Source organism: Dunckerocampus dactyliophorus, chromosome 14 (genome assembly GCF_027744805.1).
Source record: "Dunckerocampus dactyliophorus isolate RoL2022-P2 chromosome 14, RoL_Ddac_1.1, whole genome shotgun sequence".
In the NCBI taxonomy this organism is placed as follows: domain Eukaryota; kingdom Metazoa; phylum Chordata; class Actinopteri; order Syngnathiformes; family Syngnathidae; genus Dunckerocampus; species Dunckerocampus dactyliophorus.
In genome coordinates, this window is record NC_072832.1 from 26,968,177 (window position 1) to 26,987,033 (window position 18,857).

Here is an 18,857-nt window from a genome sequence, read left to right on the forward strand (position 1 = left end):
ATAAAAAGGCAGATACTGTAGAATTTGTTGACCGTCATGGCCCGTCACTGTAAAACAGCTCCAGAATACAGAAAACGGTATACAGTCATCCCTCGTTTATCACGGTTAATTGTTTAGTTAAGTTTGTTAAGTAAATTTCCACCAAGCAGGATTCAGGTGGTCAATGTTCTAAATACGCTTTCTAACATTGTCAGAGCCTTCAGGACATGAAAAAAGACACCCCTATGCTGATCTTTACATTTGTATTACCAGATATAGTAGACATAATCAGAGAATATAAGACATATTAGACTTAAATAACATAACAAAGACTCACACGTGAGCAGTTCCTTGTTGTTTTTTCTGGACAATGTACTTCCTTGTGGCTTTAAGTGGCTTTACACTCGTATTGGCCAATATAGTAGACAGAACCAGACTAAATAGGACATGTAAGACGTAAATGAAACTTCTAAGGGAACCTTAGTGACAGGTCTCACCAAACAGCGACACCTAGTGACAGCCCTAATAATTACATATGTGGGGTGCACGTGTGGTGCACGACACACGTAGGAGTCCGCAAGTACGATCTACGAAAAAACTGACATTTTGCCCAAACCTGACACCAGCAAAACATACGAAAGACGCATGTTGGGCGTATGGACTCAAAAATCAGCATGTGACTTGCTCAGGGTGTTTCTCGCATTTTTCCCCCTACCGTCTCATGGCACAGCAACTATGGTGCGTTCAAGGACCACCAAGCAATGCTTGAGGAAAAAACATGCCAAAGACATAAACATGTCAGAATTGTGGGCTTTTTAACAGTGGTGGTACGTGTGTGCTGTACATTCTACCAGTATTATCACATGTATATAAGTCAGTATTAAACTTTGGTGAAGGAGGTGTACAGGCGTGTGGAAAAGTGTTTGCCCTTCCTGACTTCTTATTTTTTTGCATGTTTGTCCCACTTCAATGTTTCAGATCATCAAGCAATTGTAAATATTAGTCAATGACAACACAACTGAACACAAAATTCAGTTTTTAAATGAAACTTTTTATTATTAAGGGAGCAAAAAAAACAAACTTACAAGCCATTTCAAAAGCTTTGAGACTCCAGCCAACCACAGTGAGAGCCATTATCCACAAATGGCGAAAACATGGAACAGTGGTGAACCTTCCCAGGAGTGGCCAGCCAACCAAAATGACCCCAAGAGCGCGGCCACGACTCATCCACGAGGTCACAAAAGACCCCACAACAAACATCCAAAGAACTGCAGGCCTCACTTGCCTCAGTTAAGGTCAGTGTTCATGACTCCACCATAAGAAAGACGCTGGGCAAAAACAGCCTGCATGGCAGAGTTGCAAGACCAAAACCACTGCTGAACAAAAACAACATTAAGGCTCGTCTCAATTTTGCCAGAAAACATGTTGATGATCCCCAAGACCTTTGGGAAAATACTCTGTGGTCTGACCAGACAAAAGTTTAACTTTTTGGAAAGTGTGTGTCTCATTACATCTGGCCGCATTTCATCATAGCAACAGCAAAATGTGGTGGTGGTAGTGTGATGGTGTGGGGATGTTTTGCTGCTTCAGGACCTGGAAGACTTGCTGTGATAAATGGAACCATGAATTCTGCTGTCTACCAAAAAATGAATGTCCGGCCATCTGTTTGTGAAATCAAGCTGGAACGAACAAATGATCCAAAACACACCAGCAAGTCCACCTCTGAATGGCTGAAGACTTTGGAGTGGCCTAGTCCAAGTCGTGACTATTGAGATGCTGTGACATGACCTTAAAAAGGAAAAGCCTCCAATGTGACTGAATGACAACAATTCTGCAAAATTCCTCCCCAACGCTGGAAGAGACTCATTGCAAGTTATCACAAACACTTGATTGCAGTTGTTGCTGCTAAAGGGGGGCCCAACCACTTATTAGCTTTAGGGGGGAATCACTTTTTCACACAGGGACATGTAGCTTTGGATGTTTTTTCTCCCTTAATAATAAAAGGTTTCATTTAAAAACTGCATTTAGTGTTGAGTTGTGTTGTCATTGACTAATATTTACATTTGTTTGATGATCTGAAACATTTAAGTGTGACAAACATGCAAAAAAATAAGAAATCAGGAAGGGGGCTAACACTTTTTCACACCGCTGTATTTTCTGTGAATGCTGAACGTGCGCGTGCACGTGGGATGTGAATGCGTGTGTTAACTTGCAGGCTGAGTCCCCCAACACTAATAAGTACGTAAAGCATAAATAACAACATTAACCAACGGAGGAGGGGGTGCCCCCTGTGGCAAGAGCAGATCATGATCTAATTGCTAAGTCGGGCTGTTTTAGGGCGACTTTATTGGCATTGTTCTGGGGCGGGGGGGTTGGAATCAAATTAGGAAAATGGCAGCTGTGTCCATTGCCTTATCGTTATGAAATGTAATCCAATTTGACGAGACAATCCTCCTGAAATGGACAGAGCACCCTCTCGGGCTGGTGCACGTCGGCAATGTCTCTGCAAGCCATGCAGAAGTTGGATACTCACAACTCGGGTTGGTCTTTCTTGCCTGAGGGGGGGCACACTGGTTGATTGTGCTTCGTTTGTCTACCCGTGACAGATACAAGATGCAGTTTATTTGGTTTCATCCACTCTGGGATGCTGGTTGACCATCAGAACAAATGTTCTCATAGGACAGAAGCAAAATGATCCATTCCAGATAGGAACCTTTGTCATCACAATTGTTTTTAGGTAACATTTAAACATGCAATGTTTGTGTTTTGTTCACGGCATGGGTTGTTAGCTGGTGTTAGCTAGCTTGTTAGTGTGTCCAGCCCTCAACCTGGAGAATTGAATTACACTTTGTCAAGCCTCTACCCTGAGACCTGGCCAACTTGGGTGTCCCACCTGAAGGCTCAACTCCCGGCAGTCTGGGGATCCCCTCTGTGCTTGTGTGGCTGAGAAAAGCTCCCCCTGGGGAAAACAGCTATGTATTTCCTATTCCCCCTGTTGATTGAACAAATATTTTACACAGACGTTATATTAGTCTTTGTTTTTTAATCGTTGTTCATTATTATTATGAACAGAATAAGATTTTCATTGCATGGTATAACTGCTGTTTTACCATGCACATGACAATAAAACTCTCTTGAATCTTGAATCTTATTAATGGGTCACTTTCTCTGTTTCCTCAAAGTTTCTTCACAGCCAAGATCACCCCCCCTTCCCCTCCCTCAGTAAACATGGATCACTGTTAGTATGCAAATGAACCATGATGCAGTGCTGTGGTGTCAGGTTTCAAAACAGCTGAGCAGCACGGCCACCAAGATGGGGGGAGCAGTTTTGTGCTCTTTCTGGTGGAGTTTTCACCTCTAAAATTGTAATTTGGGGGGGACAAACCATTTATTTAGGGTGTAGAGCCTGCCCCAGTAGCAGAATTCCGCAGTCATTTTACACGAATAAAGTAAAAATGGTACGAGAAAAAGTTGTACTTTGTCTATAACAATAACATCACAACAAAAACACAACAAAACATTCAATAAAGTTGTCATTTTAGGAAATTTTGGTTGGGGAAAAATGATAAAGGTTATAAAAGTTAGTTACGAGAAGAAAAATTACAAGAAGAATGTTGAATAGTTGGACATCTACAGGAAAAAAAACCAACAGAAATAAAGAAAAAAACAGCTGTCATTTTACAAAAATAAAGTCAAAATATGAAGAGAAAAAAGTTGTAATCTAACGAGACAAAAAGTGGCAATTTTACAAGAATAAACTTGTTAAACAGCATTATGAGGAAGAATATTTCTATTTTCTTACCATAGATGGGAAAGAATCAAGAAGTGTTTTTTTTTAAAGTCATAATATTCTGAAAACCAAAAAACAAAATGTATAGTAGTCACAATGTTATGACAATAGTCAAAATATGATGCAGTCATCATATTACAAGGTCAAACTTTACAAGGAGAAAGTTGAAATAGTTAGAAAATAAAAAACACAAAAATAAAATCAGAAATAAAAAAAACAGCTGTAATTTTACAAGAAAAAGTCAAACTATGAAGAGAAAAAGAGGTTGAGTAAACTTGTAACATTAAGAAAAAGGAGAGGAAAGGAAGTAGCACAGGGCTGAAATGTTTTTTTCTAAATCAGCTATTTTTTTTAAATTATGGTAAACAAAAAACTAAACAAAATAAAGTTGTAATTTTTTTAAATTAGATTTGGGGAAAAAGTCATAATATTGCAAAAAGAACCTTTAGAAAGATTATTTAAGAAGAAAGTTGAAATGTTTGGACAATTAAAAAATACAACGAAGCAAAGGGTGACATTGATACTACTAATCGGCTTTTTCACCTGTATCACAAATCCGTATCAAAGTGGCCCTTGCGTCCTTTCATTTGTCACGCTGGAAAAAGTTTAGACACCCCGACCTAGATGAAGCTGAAGCTGAACTGCGGAACTGTGGAATGAATGTTAAAATATCCTAAGACGTGTGTTGCAATCTACTTACCCACTGAGGATCGAACCAGCGACCATCAGGTTGGGAGACGAGCGCTCTACGACCTGAGTCATGCCACCATGCGCAAGACAAGCAGAATGTGAATCAACTCTGTAATGTTAAATGTACAATGAATTTCCACCAATAGGGGGCAACCTTGAAATTGTCCTTATCAGCTGAAACGGCAGCACCGCGGCATTGCAAAAGTGCAAAAGTTTTGCCAGAGCCTTCTAGCTGCTCGGAGTGTGTGCCTGAATACAGTGCACTTTGCTGGGCCACGCCAGGTGGCTCCTCCTTCTCTATACTCCGGTGCTCCTGACCACCGTAGCAGCACACCGGCTGCTCGGCGCATGTGACCGAATACAGTGCACCTTGCTGGGCCACATCAGGTGGCTCCCTCCCCCTTTTACTCTGGTTTTCCTGATAGTAGCAATGTAGTAGTAGTAATGTCATCATATTTCATTAGGACAAATCTGTAAAAAATAAATAGGACAAAACAGGTACACTTGGTCAAATCCTAATTTGTTCCAGTCCTTCTTACCTCCAGGTGTACACAAACTACACTTACATCTAAACTAACAAAGTAGACATAAAAACAAGTTATCAGCTATTGGTTGCAAAAAAAAGTGAGGACCACAGGCGTAGGAAGTCACAGGACAGGACACTGTAGGTCTCACTCTAACTATTAACAATAATATGATGTCTGCTAGAAACGTGAACCGTTGGGAACCTCATTTGCAGTTGTTAACATTGCATGTAACCGTAAAGAGACATGCCCCACCCCCACTGCTGTTAAGTTATTGCAGTTCCAAGGGTTCTACAAAGATTCCTCAGTTTTATGGATCTGAGCGGTGACATTTTGCACGAGTCTAAGAGGTACATCTTCTATACGACGGAGTGACAATCGCATGCATGAATTAGCGCGGAAAGGCCAGCCTCTCCACCCCCAGGAACAATTAACTTAAAGAAGCATATGTGCGGAATGAAAAGCGCAAACATACATCATTAGCTAACGTACACTCGTTCCCACGCACACACGCGTGTGTAGCATATAGCAGATGGATGACATTATGGCGTGACGGCCCATTCTTTCCCCCCTTTGAGGTTTTTAGCTAATCAGGAATGTGGAGATGCTTACTCTGAGGCGCCACCAGGCTTTAAAGGATTGGGGGGGTGGGGGTGGGGCACTTAGCCTGCAGGTGGGGTCAGGCCAAATGTATTCACAATCAGAGAATCAAAAATAGTTTTTAAAATGTCAGTGGAATGAATGAATGAATGACAGAACACTTTAATGTGACAAAATAAAATAAAATAAAATAAAATAAAATAAAATTTGCTGGTTGCTGGTTCCATTCTTGGTCCTCGTGTAATGGTTCAACATTTTTATGCACTCCTGATCAAAATGTTAAGACCAGTTGAACAATTGCAAGAATGCACGTTTTTCCTCTTCTTTTGCAAGCTCTACTTAGAACCTCCTTAAAATCCAAGTGCAAAATGTAAATTCTTGCAATTTTTCAACTGCTCTTAAAATTTAAACTTCGACTTTAACATTTCAAATTCCGCCGCTTGTTTTTCACGCAGCATCAGCATTTGGGTGAAAGACGTTTGTCTGGGCAGCATCGGAGAACATTCTACCTAACTTTTAACTCACGGCATACAGCTGTGGTGCGTTCAAGGACAAAGTGCAAAAGGGTGAACGCTCGCTGAAACACAATAAACCAAAACATGCTGTGGCTTCACATCCTAATTTGCTTGCAATGAGTTTCTTTTATTTCTGATTCTTTAGAAACGCTTGGCGATCATCAACTGACTTTCTTTTTTTCCTTTTTGTCTTGCAGGAGGCTCAAAAAGTGAACAACCCTGCCAACAACCAGGCAGCAGACAGACCAAAGGGTCCTGATGAAAAAGAGGAGGCGCCGGCCAGCGAGGTGGGGTGGATGACTTCAGTCAAAGACTGGGCCGGCGTCATGATCTCGGCTCAGACGCTCACCGGCCGAGTGCTGGTAGGTGTTCTCGTTCTCAGAACCTGAACTTTGTGAGCAACAACACTTTGAGTGAAGTGCGTCCGGGCGAGCTTACTGCGACCGGTGGCCCCGTCCAGATTAGCGATGTGCACGGTCATCTAATATTTGTGTCAACGTGCTGTTTCCTGTTTACATTCCTGCAGCCAATAAGAAAATAGAACAATCTCACATAGCATGTGTTGATCCATTTAGATTTTTTGCGATGTGGAAAGAAACCAAACCCATCAAATGATTCAGCTTGTAGAACTACATTGGTAACCACTTAAATATTTAGCACCTGAACCCACCTGCTGCTCACCGCCACAGCCAGACATACAGTAGCTAACATCCGTGATTTGATTTGCAAAGCTAATCAACATTAAATTCTAGCTGAAACTCAGATGTCCATTTGGCCGACGCAGTCCGACTGCAATTATGTGGCATGCTGTTCTTATACAGTACACGTTGCTGTGCACTCTGCCAGCTGAACCAATGAGTGTGGCAATATGCAAAGCTGACATTGTGCAGCGAACTTTGGGTAGATGCAAGTCCTGTGGTTGGCCCTGGAAGGCAGTTATGCACTTGAAGCATGTGGTGTAGTTGTTCGTACAGTTTGTATACAGTAAGAGGTTTCACATAAGGTCGAGGGAAAATCTGCTGTTGTCATCAAAATAGACAAGACAAGTTCTTTGAGAACAATGAAAGGTAACGCTGAATAAAACTCGCATTCAAGGAGACGAATCAATACAACCTGAACAGACGGCTTGTGGAGAAAATGTCTGACTTTTCAATATAGCAAACCAAATGTGCCAGGGGAGGGGTGATCTCCTCCTCCTGTGAGGGACAGAGATGATGAAAGACAGACTCACATGCCCAGACACCCAAAGCTATTTGAATCAGGTGATAAGCATCATGGCAAGTCAGTACGACATTAATGTGTATCTAAGCAGAAATACATACAGTATGTATGTTAGTGCATCATTATAACGAATATTAGTACTGTACAATCAAATGGAATAATGGACACAAGACATCTCGGAAGTGCAATGACAAACCATATATTCCTGGCAGTATTTTCCAGACTATAAGTCGCTCTGTAGTATAACTCGCGAGAGGAAAAGAAGAAAAAAACATATACAGAATAAGTTGCACTGGACTATAAGTCACATTTGTTAGTCAAGACCAAGCACAACATGCTATAAAGATAAGGAACGTGCTCGGGAGGTTGAATAGGTTGAATGAACATAACAATCCAGTGAGTTCAACAAGGAAGTTAACGCTAAGCAACTTCACCAAGCTCCCGATCTCATTCCATATCACTGAATCCAAGCCTAGAGAGCCCTCTCGCAGCTGTCAATAGTAATGTTCACCCCTTGTTTTATGCCTGTCAGTATGAATTAACATTTAAAAAATGTTAAATTATTAGGGGTGGCCACCGTTCTGGTACTTTTGTTGCAGGCATCCTAAATTTAAATAGCAAATATGCCCGTAACAATACGCAGTGCGCTTGAATGCTCTCATACATGCGTGGCGCAGTGCTTGAAAGGAGGAAAAAGAACTACGGTCTGTTCTTCTCAGAGACTGCGTCAATAATGCAAACCCAGACACAAAATCGAGACATATTTGTGGCGATCATTTTCGTGGGAAAACCGGGGCGTAGGAAAGACCGAGGTTCCACTGTGGTGTGGTCGGGACGGAAAATTCGAATCCGGGAGCTGTCACTGTTCAAGTTTTCCGGCATGTGACAAGTTGCTTCACGCTTGGCGAGGGTAGCGGGGGAAACGGAGACGTATTCTGGGCCTTTCGTGGCGGAAGATGAAGAATCCTGCAGGGAGCTGTCAATTTACAAAATGAGTCTCTCTCTCTTGCATCTCCTGGCATGGTCTCACACTTTCATCTCCTCCTACTCTGCCTGAGAGCTGCAGCCCCATCTTCCAACCAGTATGCATAAATGTATGTGAGAGAGCGGCGGTACGGGAAAACGAGGCGCTTTTAAAGAGATATCGCCTACTTTTCTCGAGCGCCTTTTAACGGCTCAGCCTGCCTTGTGAGTTTGATGTAATGATATGCAGCGCAATACGTGTGCATGCTGGCGATTTCTCTGTGTAGGTGAATGAGTATCTCCTCATGTGGGTGGAATGTGTACATTTGTGGATGCTCAGATTTTTACCTGCAGGATAGCGCGTGGTTCTGCACTATGTGTGTGTAGGTGGGGTGGCGTTTTTTGCGGGACTCGCGCACTCCTATCAGTGCTTCACTGCAGATCAAAATTACAATGAGAATCCATGTACACAGAACCCTGGCTGGTTACCATAGCAACTGCTGTGTAGTGGGGCTCAGGCATCTGACATTAAGGGGGTGTGTGCCTAAGCTGAGCAAGCTAGCGAAACACTCGCTCTCACACAGGACATGCAAGATGGGATTTAAGCAGTTTGAGACCAACTCTATTCCATACAAATGGAAGAAGAGGGCCCCCCCCCGGGTGGTGTTGTTGCAGTCACAAGTGGACTGCTCCATAAGACACTCAAGAGGTGATGAGGACGCTTTCAGATCCCATCACTCAGACTGACTTTAGCGACCACCTGGCCCACATTGAAGGACCCGCCTTATGGGCTGTCTTCCCACTCACCTAGCTGGCAGTGTGGGATTGTTTGGTGCTAATGTCACATTTACCGTGGTACCTCGGTTTTCGTTATTTGTCCGTTCCACACGGTCCGTCTAAAACTGAAGCAATTTCTCCCATAAATCCAAACCGTAAAACCAAAAAGTGCGAACCACTCAAAGACACATCTGTAGTTTGTAGGAGAAAAGGCTCCTCTCGTTTATTCAACAACAGCTATGGGCTCCACATGACGTCACCGCTAGTCCGCTCGTTTATCAGTGGAACCTGCGTGACAGGGTGATTATCGCGAGTCTCCACCCTGACAGGCGGCACACGAAATTTGCACGTCATCGTGCACACGCTGGCTTGCAGAAAGTTGAAAAATGTTCAACTTGTCATCGCGGTCCTGAGTGGACAGGATGCTCTCAGTGCTCTCTTGCAGTGAAAACAGAGGGAAAAAAATAACACTTGCAGTGTCAGATTTCCCCGCGCTATTTGACACTTTTAAAAAAGAATATAGAGCTATAAACAAAAAAACAGGAAAGGAACTTGTAGCATATCAGATAAGTTAACATTAGTTTGTCTCCGCTACTAGCAAGAGTACTCAATCAACACCAGCTGCTTTTTCTCCTCTGAACTACTTTGATACCCCCAATTTTTCCCCAAATCTGACAGCCAATCAAAACCGCAGGGTAATTGTAATTCGCTCACCGGTGTCGCGGGCCACAGCCGCTCGTTGCCTCTCGTGTGCAGGGTTTCGTACGCGTTGGTGATGAGTTTCGCCAATGTTTCGTTTGTCGCCTCCCGCTTGTGGAGCCCATTAGAGTTTTAACCGATAACAAATGATGTGAGGTTACCAGAAGTTACAGCTTTCCATCCTTCCATCGACGGAAATGAGGCTTTTGGGAAGAGTGCACATCACACTCGAGCAATTTAGCAAAACATGCTATGAAGAGCGACTGCTCCATAACCTCAGGTCAAGTTGACCTCTTCTTTAGTACTGTTGGAGTTCACAGAATGATTAATTGTGTAATATAATTCCCCCCTGTTGGGGGTCCCAAAACCCCCAAAACAAACAAAACTGTGGACTCCGCAAAAGGTTGACTGGAGGCAACTGGACTCTTCTTCAAAGTTGAAGATATTTAATCCAAAGGGCTTCTTCAGTTCATCATCATCACCATCATGTCCTGACGTCTCTCACCCGAACATTGTCATGTTATGGGGGAGCAATGGCCACTAAGAAGTTGTTTTACCACCAGCCAGGTGAATGACCTATCGCTATGCAAGAGGCTCGTTCACGGGCCACAGCCGGTGGTGACCACCCCCGGGGGGACACACCCACCAGGGACATATACAAAGTGAAACTCCACACCTCAAAGTTACAACTGAAGAAGCATTTTGGATGAAAGGTGAAACATCTTCAACCAACAAGAAAGGTCCAGTTATGTGACTATTGGGGTGACTACTGGGGTGTTATTTCATGTCTACAGAGCTCTAATAATGTATTTACAAAGTTATAAACAGGGTTTCTATGCTGTAACTAAAACAATATTCAGTTTAGTAATATTGAATCCTACTAAATTCACTTAGCGCGTTTGGGTGTGGAACCAATTAACCATGATAAACGAGGAACGACTATGTAGCACTGTTGAAATGAAGTATTCTGATGATTGCCAAGCAATCCTCTTGAAAAAGTTTTTAGTCTGAAGCGCAAAATATTCCTAAGCATTGTTGCTGAATGAGACCCATTGTCCTCGTTTGGAGGCACCAAAGAATGGAACCTGCCACCCACCTCTGCCGGGCCTCCGCAAATTTCACGGTGTGTAGTTTGACTCTGACAAGTTTATTAACAGATTTTTTCAAATCAAAGCTGCTCATATGGGCTTTTTTGCAGTGCAGCGGGGTTTAGTGTAAAGAAAAAGCAGCTGTTTCTGTCTGGAGGCGATGAAAAGTGGAACGCCTACTTTGCAAACGGAACCATCGTGCTTTCATGGTTTTTGATTTCCTCGGTGGACATGTTGGTGTTTGCCACCGTGTTTATTTGCATATAGAGATGGGGAATGCCATCCAATGTGGAAATTCATGATCATACCTGGTGGGAATGCTAGGGTTTAGAGATATCCAGACTCTTTTTGGGATAGTATAGTATAAAACAAAGCTTTTCAAAGTGTGGTGCAGACAACATCATTGGGCTGGGGCCTCCGCGGTCCCTGAAAAACTGGTTTTCCGGAACATATTTTGTGGTGTTCCCTACTTGCCTGAGATACTGTTTGCTTTCTCGCCAACAGAGCGAAGAAGCAATTCATTATAGCGTTAAACTAAGTAAAACACCTCCACTGAAGTTTTCTGTCCCCTCTTACTTTGAAAGACGCTGGTCTATAACAAGCACAGGGTTCCCATGCATCCTGGAAGACCTGGAAAAGGATTGACCAAATTTCCAGTCATGGAAAACGTATGGAAAATGAAAAAAATAGTCAAATGAGCTGGAAACAGTGACGTTATTTTGGCCAATGATTCATCCTCTCTCTGCCTTGTGAATGCAATTTGGTTGAAAGTTACGCACATACGTGTCTGTTGTCACCTGATCTTCTGGGCAAAATGAAGGCACAGCGCTTCTCAATGCTTCTTCAATGCTTCTTCAATGCTTCTAGCCGGCACAGCTCCCCCGTGATGCAACCAGCCAATCAAATTAGCATTTTTGCTTAGAGCAGTTCTGCAAGCCGATGCTTCCAAGTGGCTTTGTTGCTACATGTAGCAGTGGCTGAAAGTGTCCTGGAAAAATCCTGGAAAATAATTTTGGGGAAAGAGTGGGAACTCTAAGAGAACTTATTTTACTTCACAATCTTGGCTAAAAGAACCAGATTTGGAAAAGAGTAGCCATTATTTTTATGCCAAATGCATTTATGTGGGTCGATTGACACACATGCTAGCTGCTTGAAATGGAGCTACGTGTATCACTACACTACTAATACCCACAAACAAGTAGAAGTCATGTTTGAATAGGCTAAAAACATGGAAGGTTTTCCCAAATTGTCCTTTTCCACGCATGAAAACACAGGAAAGTAGCTTAACCTAAAGGACTAACTACACAGAAACGGTTTCAGGTCAAAACGGCAAAGTATTTTACTGTTTCAGCCTTTCATGCACATGGAAACGCCGTTCTGGGTGCCCTGAAGCAGTATCTTTGAAAACGGCCCCCAGAGTGGGAAAATCTGAAAACGCCAGCGTGTCTTTTCCGCGTAGACAAGCAACTTATACTTTTTTTGGAAAATGATGACCGTCGCTGTCTCGTGACCAGCATAATATCTGAATATCTCAACCCCAGTCCACATTCTCTTGCTATTTTGTTGTCTTATTCTCCAAAATGACTCGCAGAAGTAATTCCACTTTGTCGTAAGTCTAGATGAGCCTTGGAAAGCAGAAAATGACAGACCTATGCGCATACGTTCTTTCTTCGTCTATAGTTTGGTGTGTCACGTGGTTCTGTTTACGTTTCCGAGTGGACAGGGCCTAAGTCACTTAGCCTCCAGTTGGCTAAACAAAAAACACGCACCCTAGTTTTATTTGTTCGTTGATAACTTCACTGCCCATTAACGACCAACTAAACCCTCAGGCTTGCTGACTGACTCTAAACTCTAAATCCAAAGGCAGCAGCTTTGCCCAGTAGCCTCTCGTCTTAATCCACCACGCTATGCCGATCGATCGGTGCTGGATGGTCTGTTTTGCTGGTCGTCTGCGATGCCTGATTTGGCTTTGCCCTGCTCGTTTCTCTCTGATGAGAGCGGAATTAAATATACGCCCACGCTGCATAACCGTTACCATCAGACATGTGCTGCATGAGAAGGGGCTCATTCTGGTGATTAGCGACCTCGTTGGGAAGAAGGCTAGCAGAGCAGAAAGCCATTAAAGCTCGCACAAGGTTCTAAATGCCAATAAAGAGAACGCGCTGGATGCTGTCAGCCTCTTTCAGTGTGTGTGCGCAGTAGAATTTATCAGTGCGTCTTGTGTGATATCTCATGACATAGACGCTGATTGTTACCCAAGTCCAAGTTGTCATTGTTAGCATAGCGTGTGTAGCGTACAGTAAATCCCATTTCAATTAGGCGCCCTTTGTGCCTTGGACGATATGAGGGAAAGGACTGATGTTAGCATTAGTCACGTCTATGGGTGTCTTTGTTTTTCGCCTCGTCCCTCTTGGGCTGTAGCCACATCAAATATTTAATAGCTCATTCTGGTGTAGCTCACTCGGAGCGCTGGGACATCAGGGGTAATAAAAGTAATCGCGCGTGATTTCCGTAGCAGAGAAACGGAGCAGGAAGGTGACTGGGAGGTGAGTATATTTCTACCGTGCTGGACTTGGACACTTATTCTATTTTTAAGCTAGGTAGTGGTTAGCATGGCTTCTCTGTCTTAGCTTCATTGTTCCACATCCTCTTTTAGCCATGTAGGAAATGTAGTTTATAAATGTAGTGGAGGCGAGAATTAGTCACTCGGAGGTGAAGCGCATTCGCTACAGCGCTACATTACATTGACCTGTTGCAGCTTGTCGCTCTCATTTTTACAGCACACTGCTAGGTTGCGTCATCAACATGCATTATCGCGATCAAATTGAGATCTCTATCGTAGGCCAAATTTATTGCCAATTCCTAGTCATGACCCGTTTGCCTGTCCCATTACGGGCTCTACACAGGGGAGGCAACTGCGATTGTTGGAACTTAACCCCAACGTGTAGCAAACGGAAGGCAATGAGCGGCTGTGTCATGGCGGTACTGGTGGGATTCCGAGTCTCCCACGGTATTGATTAGCTATCAGATTTGGAGGGAATTTGGGGGTATCAACTTAGTTCAAAGGAGGAAAAGCGGCCGGTGTTGATCGTGTACTAGTAGCTAGCTAGTACCAGATATTGCTAGTAGTGAAGATAAACTTGCATAAATGTCTCTGTTAAATTACTGTAAACTTACCTGATATATTTACTCTTGCGCCAACACGTTTTTTCTTTATATAGCTACATTCTTTTTTTTTTTTTTTTTTTTTTTTTTTTTTAGAAATGTCAAATAGCCCAGAGAAATCTGACACTATTATTTTCTCGTCCATGTTTACATTTGAGAAAGTACTGAATAGCATCCTGTGCGCTCATTGGTCGTTGAATGAAACTCCCGCTGATTGGTCCTCGTCTGGGCGACAGCAATGAAAAGCTGAACACAAAATTTAACACGCACGAATGTCGTGCAGAGCTAGAGTGGATGGACTAGAGGCGGCGTCGCTTCCCGTGTGTGGAAACTCAGTTAGCTGAAAATGTACTCCAAAATTTTGCCTGGGTACATTATCCGGTTTGCATCTTCTCTCATTATTACGTGTGAGCCGCACTCTGAACACCCCCGGCTTATATATTTCAGTGTTACCAAACGCTTCTAGTCTTCTTAGCACTAGGAATTGACCTCATTCTCAAAGAACTTAAATGAAATTGATCCGTAATTGATTAAATCAATGTTTTTTACTCAGTGTGTGTGTGTGTGTGTGTGTGTGTGTGTGTGTGTGTGTGTGTGTGCATGCCATCGTGCCGCAGTTTAGCCCACCTCTTCCAGTGGGCGGCAGTAGGAGGTAGAGCATGACGTTCGATCCTCGCTCCCTCCAACCAGTCACTGTTGTTGTGTCCCTGGGAAAGGTGGGTGAAGGGCACTTCAGTCACCTTGCCCACACTGGTGGATCAATGTGGATGAATGTTCGGCAGTGGTCAGAGAGGCCGTAGGTGAGGACCAACTAAGGACCGCCTAAGTCCTGTCTGGGCAAACCAGGAAGCAACTCCGGCTTCAGTAGGAAGTGGCCCCACGAGACAGCTGTCCGGGCAAGATGGCTTCATGTCGGTGAAAGGCCATCGCACCTCTGGATGCCATAAGGAGCTCCTGACAAGCAAATCAGTCCTGTTGCTCCACCGATAGACCTCATTAAGCACTCAAGGGCACACTGTCCCGGGGAAATGCACGGGTGGCCTCAGATTCCTTTCTGGCGCCTCTCTCGACTAATTGATTCCTGCGTTATTGTTACGCCCACAATGTATGTAATCCCATAATGTCCAAGAAAAACAGCGAGGATTATAACCTCCGAATGTAGATATTGTCCTATCTCCCCCGCGCGGTGGATTTGCACGGTCTGCATGGTCGTTTCCAGAAATAGGTCAGGTCCCGCCATCTTTCTTAATGGGATCTTGGGCGGCAACCGGGGACCATCTGTTCACATGGAACGCTCCCTAAAGCCCACGGTCATCCCTCTGCCATCCCGTCCATCCACACATTGCATATCGACCTCTACCATCTCATACACCGCACATCTGTCCTTCTCTCCATCTGTGTGCTAGCTAGAACAAACCAAGCTCATTGTCTCCCCGTGCAGATGTGCTCACCTTTTGTTGGGTCTGTTGTTTCAGAGGCGTCTGATTGCTTTAGCATCTTTTAGACAAATTTGGGTAGATTTTTTTGGAGGCAGCAAATAAATACAGGCTTGGTTTTTTCCACAAAGTCCCGGACACATCCAATCAGGTTGCCCTTGAACATCTGTGGTTTAGGACTATACACCGGTACCTCGGTTTCTGTTATTAATTTGTTCCAAAATGAAAACCGAAACGTACAAAAACCCAAGCTCTTTTCTCCCTAGGAAACAATGTAAGTCTAATTCATCCGTTCCAGATACCCAAAACTTAATAAAACATTGGTGCGTAGAGTGCTTTGTTTCATTCTGTGTCGATTCCACAGAACGATGCAGTATGGCGCAAACTGACCTGTTAGCTGCAACGTTGTACAAAATCCGAGGCAAAATTTGGGCGAAAATGTTTGGAATCATATGAAAATAAATACATGTCAGGTTTTTGCCACAAAGTCCTGGACATATCCGAAGGTTTGTCCTTGAACATCAAAAAGTGCAGATTTTTTTGTTGTTTTACTCTATTTGGCAGCCAATATTTGTTGATATATACTGTAGCTGTATACGTTATTTGATCATGTTGCTAGTGAATACAGTGAGGACACTGCATGTGTGTTGCTTTGTGTTTGCTACGTGTCCTCGAACGTCCCACAGTGAAGAAAATGAGTGTGAACGTGTTCCCGCTCGCTCCCTGGGATTGCCCTCCTCCCTGCGTGGGCAACAGCTGTCATTCGGGGTTCTGCACGATTTCAACGTGTGTTTACACGTTGGCGTGTTTTTTTACACCCAGATTTTTGAGTTTTAGAGTTGATTGTGAAGGTGTATGTCTCTCACCATCCATGCTGCTCTGTACAGTGTATACGTTTAAAGAGGATGCCTCCTTGTTTGCATGCCGCAGTGTTCAAACGCATGAGTGTGTGTGTGTCTGTTTAGCCTAGCTGATTACGCTTTCCCGTCGAGTGTGTGGAACTAATTTATTGCTGTCAGCAAACTCCTCAGCATGGGTACAGCTGTCAAAACAGCCCCGGCCCCTGCGTCGTGACAACGGTTTCATCCCTCCGCATGAAAATAACTGGCGGCATCCTGCGTTCTGCGTCCTGCAGGCCCCCTTTTTGTTTGCATGTATGGCGTGATTGCAAACTTGAGGTTTTTGCATCAAAGCGTTGGGAGCACATCTGCATTTGAACACAACACTCAGAAATGTGACAGGAAGATGACGCACAGGAGATGTGACATTTTTATTTGATATTATCACTGGCCACAACTTCAGGTGCACCCGCGCAGTACACAGCACATGACACCCAATACGATACCCAAAAAAAAAAACCAAAGGTTTTGTAGTGGTAATTTGCAGTGGTGCAGGACGGCATTTAATAATAATATATTAAATATATTATGATTATTAGGAATATTATTATTAATCATACATTGTATAATATAATAAGTAATAATCTGTGTTTTTATTTTTAATCTAGAACATTATTCTAGAATATTACAATGCTTCAAAAAATTGATCAATACAGAAGTGTAATTATTTTTAATTTATACCATTATATAGTCTTACAAAGCTTTTTAAACAAAAAAAAATGTATAAAAAGAGCACATAGTAATGACATCTTCGACCAATAGAGGAGCATTCACATGTCCAATAAAGATGAGTGCCTGCGAGCACATCATTCATGTTGCAGTTCGAAATAAACAATCGATACCCGCATCCCGATCCAATTTCTCTGTAAATTAACAGCAGTGGGCGCGCACAAACCTATCCATGTTCCACCATCTTTCCATGACGTCCCGCTCATGAAACTCAATACCTGAGCTGAGCCTCTTTTTTTTTTTTTTTTGCCCTCAAATTCTGTCCCCCTGCTGTCTCACTGTCCTCCTTCCTCTTTTTCCTCCCAGCTGTTTTTGTTTCGCCGGCTTATTCGTCCGTCATTTGCCGTCATTTATCAGCCCGATCGATAGCAATCCAATCGGCATGGACTTGGATCCTCGGAATGGTGATGAATAGCTGTTTATGCCCAGGAAGAGACCCTGCAGCAGCGCAGGGAGTGAGTGAGTGAGAGTGTGAGTGAGTGAGTGGGTGAAAGTGCATGCCAACGTCTCCTTGGCGGATAATTACGGAGGAGGATTCACAGGTTGCCTTAAAGAAGAGGCATGCTTTTTTCATAAATGATCTCTATGAAATATTGATGGCTCATTCACAGCGAGAGGCTGAGGGGTGTGGTTGCTTCCCTGCATACTATCTCATTGGCATTGCTCAATGTAAGCCTCGGATGTATTGGCTTTGCATAATGGAGCCCTGCAATGGCCATAAATGCAAGGTATGGATGTTTTTGTTGATTTAAAACAGCCATTTTTACCATCAGGTAAACAGGAGGAGGGCATTTGACATTTTTGTTGTGGGACTTATAAATAAAACCCTGCCTGTCGCCTGAAGTCAGCTGGGGTAGGCTCCATCATAACTGCGACCCCAATGAGGAGAAGCGGCATAGAAAATGGATGGATGGATGGACTTAGAAATAAATGTTATTTCATGCTACAATTTCTTTGCATAGATGCAACGTTGTTTTTTCCCATTATTTCTTGTTGGCTGTTACTATATTTACCCAGTGTGTTTATGTGTACATTTGCTTTAATAGCTTCATGCAATCAACTGGCCGTATATTATTGTGGTTTTTGTTGGGGCCTGTGATTTAGTAGCACGGGTCACTGGGATTTATGGCTGCCGTGGCCATAGGTCATCTGTGTGGAGTCAGTCCAGCTTCTTCCGGGATGACACTGCATGAGAAATAGACAGATATATCCATAGATAAATAGATATATATACAGTATATAGATAAATGATTAATCGATTGTGCCTGCTGTGAGATCATTCAAACCTGCAATAGAAGCCTGGTGTTCTGGCAATCAAGTGTAAATATGCTTTTTAACATTATTAGAGCCCTCGAGACATGAAGTAACACCCCTACAGTTACCTTTACACTCCTACTACCCAATATAGGAGACATAATAACAGAAAAAAAGACATAAATAAGACATAATAGACTCACATGTTAGCATTGGGGGAGTTCCTTGTTGTTTGTTTTTTTAAATTTGCTGTTCTGTACAGTACTTTTTGCCGTGACTCTTGTCTCATCAGTGTCTCACCAAATTTGGTGCTTTCACAGGCGCCGACCGCATTTCATCGGTGTGGAAGTGGTCAGAAATACATTTGAAGCTAACTGGTTAGCTCACTAACAAGACGAGATAAGAGGTTAATAGGAGTGTAAATGTGATATAGGGTGATATAGGGTGGGGCTGCAGCTATTGAATATTTTAGTAATCAAGTGTTTTACTGAAGATGTTTTCGGTTAAACGAGCAATCGGAAAAAAATA

General features: G+C 43.2%; 1 protein-coding gene across 35 annotated transcripts in view; it reads left to right on the top strand.

The window, feature by feature from the left end:
- The window catches only part of kcnma1a (potassium large conductance calcium-activated channel, subfamily M, alpha member 1a), a 264,345-nt gene that overhangs the window by 69,750 nt on the left and 175,738 nt on the right, over positions 1-18,857 (top strand). For all 35 annotated transcript variants that reach the window (XM_054799657.1, XM_054799671.1, XM_054799666.1 and 32 more), the window contains exon 2: positions 6,296-6,460. In XM_054799657.1, the coding sequence (XP_054655632.1) occupies positions 6,296-6,460 (165 nt within the window). The remainder of the gene's footprint in view (positions 1-6,295; positions 6,461-18,857) is intronic.